The sequence below is a fragment of the Polypterus senegalus genome, chromosome 6 (genome assembly GCF_016835505.1).
Source record: "Polypterus senegalus isolate Bchr_013 chromosome 6, ASM1683550v1, whole genome shotgun sequence".
Lineage (NCBI taxonomy): Eukaryota > Metazoa > Chordata > Cladistia > Polypteriformes > Polypteridae > Polypterus > Polypterus senegalus.
This window is the reverse complement of record NC_053159.1, coordinates 83,571,743-83,577,182: the sequence shown is the minus strand read 5'-3', so window position 1 is coordinate 83,577,182 and position 5,440 is coordinate 83,571,743. Positions and strand designations below refer to the sequence as shown.

The 5,440-nt window shown below is 37.4% G+C and overlaps 1 protein-coding gene across 1 annotated transcript; it reads right to left on the bottom strand.

Moving 5' to 3' along the window:
- Positions 1-1,824: 1,824 nt before the first annotated feature.
- On the bottom strand, positions 1,825-4,584 carry LOC120530568 (transcription factor 21). Its single transcript, XM_039754991.1, has 2 exons — positions 3,951-4,584; positions 1,825-1,999 (listed from the first exon to the last, which is right to left on the bottom strand). The coding sequence occupies exons 1-2, from the start codon at positions 4,528-4,530 to the stop codon at positions 1,962-1,964; spliced, it is 618 nt and encodes a 205-aa protein (XP_039610925.1). The 5' UTR covers positions 4,531-4,584; the 3' UTR covers positions 1,825-1,961.
- Positions 4,585-5,440: the final 856 nt, after the last annotated feature.

The following is a 5,440-nucleotide window of genomic DNA, read 5'->3' as shown; positions in this document are numbered from 1 at the left end:
ATAAAGCATTACAGTGGAACCTCCGTTTGTGAGCATAATTCGTTCCGGAAACGTGCTCGCAATCCAAAGCAGTCGTATATCAAAGCGAATTTCCCCATAAGAAATAATGGAAACTCAGATGATTTGTTCCACCACCCAAAATTATTCATATAAAAATGATTAATACAAAATATAAAGTAAAATACATAAAACAAATTAACTTGCATGTTACCTTTAAAAAGAATCATGGCTGGTGTGAGTGAGTTTCTAAACTCACGTGGGATTCCACCCAACGGGACGACACGCGGAAGAGTGTCCCAAAGAAATCGCAGTCTCCCAGCGCTGTAGCAGTTCGCCGTATATGCGCATCCAAAAAGATCGCAGACATGCTATAAGCAGCTGCCGTCAATGGGTCATACAAGAAAAATTATAAAGATCCCACTACAATAAATAACAGTGCTGTTGCTGTTTTAAGCTGAATAAAGCTGGAGTTGTTAGAGTAATGAGACTCAGCTTCATGTTTTGGGGCGCAATATGGGGACACGCACTTCACAGCACACACGTGTGCGCGCGCACACACACACACAGTCACAATTCTGTAGTAAACAGTATACGCTTGTACGGATGTTGACTAATGAGTGAGGCACACAGACTCAGACGGAGAATAGGAGACAATTGCCCTCAAGAGAGAGAGAGAGAGAGAGAGAGAGAGAGAGAGAGAGACGCGCGCGAGTGAGCGAGAGAGATAAGGAGAGAGAGAGAGAGAGAGAGAGAGAGACACACGCGCGAGAGAGAGAAGAACCAGCAGACAAAGTGTATCCATACTACTTGTATTGCAAGACATCGCTCGTTTATCAAGTGAAAATTTATTAAAAAATTTTGCTCGTCTTGCAAAACACTCGTAAACCAAGTTACTCATAAACCGAGGTTCCACTGTATATATATATGTGCATTTATATATGTTAATAAAAAAACAAACATTGATTTCCTTGAAAAACTTTAAAGATCCAGAACATAAGAAGATAAAAAATTTGACAAACAAGAGGAGACCATTCAGTCCATTAAACCCATTTGTTTAGCTAATGACTACGCTCCCACAGTATCTCATCCATATTCTTCTTTAAGATTGTCAGGGTTTCTGCTGCAACTCCATGTCTCAGTTGTTTGTTCCAGAATCTCGCAATTTTCTGTGTAAAGAACCTCTTCATGGCTTCAGTCTTAAATGCACTTCCCCTTAATTTCCACTGATGTCCTCAAATATATGATCCACCCTTAAGTCGAAAGAATGTTGCTGGATCTTTCTTATCTATTATAATTATCAGGCTTAATTCTGCGTTTAATTGTTTATGTATTTTTTTAAATATCCAAAGAAGATTAAAATTACTTATTTCTATATGAAAAGGTTTGAACAACATACAAAATCAATTTAAATATTTAAAAAAAACACTAACACAGTGGGAAACAGAAAGTTTGAAAGTCTATGAAATGTGTAATGAAAAAAATCACTTCTAGATGTGAGGACATTTAACACAACAAAATACAAAACCTGTGATATGGCAACATTTGTAAATGTTATGCTTAAAAACTATACCTATCACTCAATGATTTTTAAAATGACTCCTCTGCCTAATATTTTATGTACATTAAACTAGCAACATAAATAACATCTACAAATGAGAGTTTTTCACAAAATACATTGTAGTTTACTTTCACCTACAGAATTTCCCTTGCTGTTTTAGTGGAACAATGTGAGACAATACAGATTTATTTACTTTAATTTAATACATATTTAAAATATATTAACATAAATAAGTAATTAAGATGCTAATTGAAAAGCAGGGAAAATAGTCAATAAGACAATGAAAAGCACAGACAGCAAATAATTTAAATAAAAAGAGAATTGTCAACATTATGTAGTTTAGTGAGAAGAGTGCCAGTGAGAAGTTAGCAGCTGGTTAACAGGCAGTGACGTCATGACATGCCTAATCCCACTTTATCCAGGAAAGGCGGGCTGTCAGATCTAAATATAACAGAAAAACAAAGCAACATGAAGAGAATGGTTTAAATACATTTTAATGACCATTTAACAAGTCAACCTTTTAAGCTTAATTCATTAAACTTATCCCTGCCTGAAGTGAGCCCAAGGAGTTTGTTAACTAAAGAAGCCAAAAGACTGTCAAAGCCAATGAAACCACTTAGGCGCAATGAAAAGCAACCTCATACACAAGTGACAGGGTTCAGGCAGATGGGGAATCAAACACACAAGAAAAGTGAACAAAAGAACTTGTTGAAATGGTGCGTCCTGGCTGTATCTTAAACTATTTGAGGGCAATTAAATGCCATGTAGTATTGTAGTTGGCAGGATTATTTGTGTATGCGTCCTTGTTGAAGGGTGATTGAAATTACCATCATTAGCTCATTGATCTTGACATATTTAAACAAAATAAACTTAGTTTACACTTACACTGGTGGGCATCATTCTCAGGCTATTCACTAACTTGCTCCTCTCCTTAAATCAATTCATGCACTTTTTAACACCAACTATTTAATAACATTTCACTTTGAATTTTCTTTAGGAAATTGTGTACTTTAAAAAATTCTAAGTCTATCTATCTATCTATCTATCTATCTATCTATCTATCTATCTATCTATCTATCTATCTATCTATCTATCTAACATTACATTAAAATAAGCAGCTTTTTACGAGGCTAATACACAACAAAGTCTTCCACGGTCTTAGTAAACAGAAATATACATCAGAGGCACCAGAAGCCATCATTAGATTAACAGATTTTTTTTAAAAGTTCCATCAAGTTCATACTGTGTGACTAGGTGTATCCCAGTCTGGTGGTGCTCATTGTGTTGAAGCCCTCCTTGGGAGTAGTAGAGCCAGGCATTGTCTGAATGGACCCACAGACTTTCCATTGTAACTTTCTAGACTACATGCAGTACATTGATTAACATGTTGCATGGTCAGATATGCAAGTAGTAGTTTCACTATACACTGGACATGTAACAACACTTCTCTCATGTTATTTTTCAACCCACTTCATTCAGACATGGTAGTGGGGGTCCTGGAGCCTATCCCAGGTGGCACAAGGTGCAAGACAAGAGCAAACCCAGGAAAAGGTGCCAGTCCAGTGCAGCACAAATACAGACACACACTGGATCCGGTTCAGTGTTGTCAGTTCTCTTAACCTGCATGTCAGTGCTACTATTCAGATTAGTTCAATTCAGGTAATTTTTGTATAGTGCTCATTACTGAGTACAGGTTCAGAATATTGTAACAACTTCACAGAATTCAATTCTAACCTTGTACATTATTCATAACATAATATATATTCATATTCTGCACTTGTTTTATGATTTAAGCAGTTGACTAGGGCAGCAAAATCTTAGGGAGCAACAAGTGCTAGCACTCAATACCAAAGTAAAGTGGTCAGAAACATCACAGAAGGGAGAAGCCCTGCAATATAATATAGTGATTATCAATACACTCAAAACACCAAGGGGGTTTCAACAAACTCAGTGCCCTTCCCACTCTTCTCTGTAAAACACACACACACACGCACACGCACACCCTCCCACACACACACACACACACACACACACACATATATATATATATATATATATATGCCATGTGTGAGGATATTCAAATGGTTCATTGTCTCCTTTTTCATCCTCTTTTGGGCAGCCAAAGTGTTAGAGTCAGACCTGTTCATATTATATTTAGATAACTATAGATAACTACTACTTGTGCTGACGCTACTGACTAAAAAGTGATACGCAGGGGAAATCTTTCTAGAAATAATATACGTGGAATCAAATGCCTGTTTTATTTTTAACAGGCCATGCATGACACACACATTCTGGTTGCCTGCAATTCCCAAAGGGATACGCTGTTGAACTTTCTATCATGCACCACATGTTTGGAATAGTATTAAACATTAATAAATAAAATTCTTACCGCTCGTATTCCAAATAGCATTTGTTTGATTCTTATATCCATTCTTTAGACATTCGTCTACGTACGATTTTGGATCGCAGCCAGACAGGAGTATCTCTCTGAGAAGCGCTATATAGGCAATGGCCAGCCTCAGCGTGTCTATCTTTGACAGACGCTTCTCATACGGAAATGTAGGGACGTGACAACGGAGTTCTTCAAAGGCAGAGTTTATACTGAGCATCCTTTTCCTCTCCCTGATGTTCGCGGCGTGTCTCTGCACTTTATAAGGATTCTGAGGTGCGAGTCGGCGCTGTTTTGGCTTACTAATGTCGAGAGGTGCCTCCGTCAGGGAGCTGTCCACTTCAGCACCAACTTCTACTTGCATTGGCTGGGACTCTAAATCGGTGAACGCGAGTTGGGCATCCGGGAAAATTGACTGGCAAGTAAAGTTTGACCAGGGGGATAGCTGTCCAGTGACTGACGGGCAATCAAATAATAAGTTGTCCAGCTGTGACTGGAATTGAATATTTGGGTCAATCTGTCCCCAAAAAGCAAAGTCCGTTGTGGGATCTTGTTCAAAGTCAAAGAACATCTCCTCCATTATGGTATCGAATTGTCTCTACTAATCCAACAATTCTGTTAATTGTCTGCGGGAGCGGCGTGTGCCAAGTGATAATGAGTTGGATCAATCTGGCGAATAAATACTACGAGGGTTTGATGCGTTTGCTTTCAAAGACCTCAATTAGAGCACGTGAGCACTCCTTCAATGAATGAGCAGAGTCCAGTTATGAAAGTGTCACGGCTAGGCTGGTTAACAAACACTGTACACTTTATTAAAACAAAAAATGTACCTTTTATATTTACTTGTGAGATCATTGTTCTGGTACCAGCACACAATTTAATAATTCCACAGTATTCTTTTTCGAACTTCAAATTGAAAAATAAACTCTTTCACATGTTAGCTCACTAAAAATGCGTTCCGCGTATATATTCTTATATTTAATTTGCTTGTTCTAATGCAAGATAATATTAACATTCTCTGTTAGGTCTGATTCGTTATACTGTATACTTCTTTGCGCCTTGATAGTGATGTTTTTGAGTTCCTTCTTTCTTTCTTGCCTCATGCCTTTAACATTTAAACAGGTAGCACACACATTTTGTTGTTTCGTTAACATCTGATTTTATCACCATTGTTTATATTTTTTGCCTTTCATTAACCTCATGCAGTGCTTTGGGTCCGACCCTTTTACTTTTTTGAGTAAAAGCTTTATCAGTATTTACGATATTATTCTTCGGACTGAATAAATGCTTAAGTGCTTTAAATTAGGTCGCATCTCTAGAATAATGCAATTTAATAGAAACAATATGCAAGATTGGGTTTTTTTCTAACTGTTTTGAATGCTTAACTCAAAATGAAAATATGGTTAATAATTTGTGTTTGATGTCTGGAGAACACATCTCGACTAATTCGAGTACTCCCCGTGAAATCTGGAATTATGTGTCGGCAGATT

What these genes read in the sequence shown, in the direction of transcription:
- LOC120530568 (XM_039754991.1), bottom strand. Translation starts at nt 4,530, where the DNA reads ATGGAGGAGATGTTCTTTGACTTTGAACAAGATCCCACAACGGACTTT. An exon ending in TGCTATTTGGAATACGAGCG is followed by an intron (nt 2,000 to 3,950) that starts GTAAGAATTTTA and finishes TGTTATATTTAG; the next exon opens with ATCTGACAGCCCGCCTTTCC.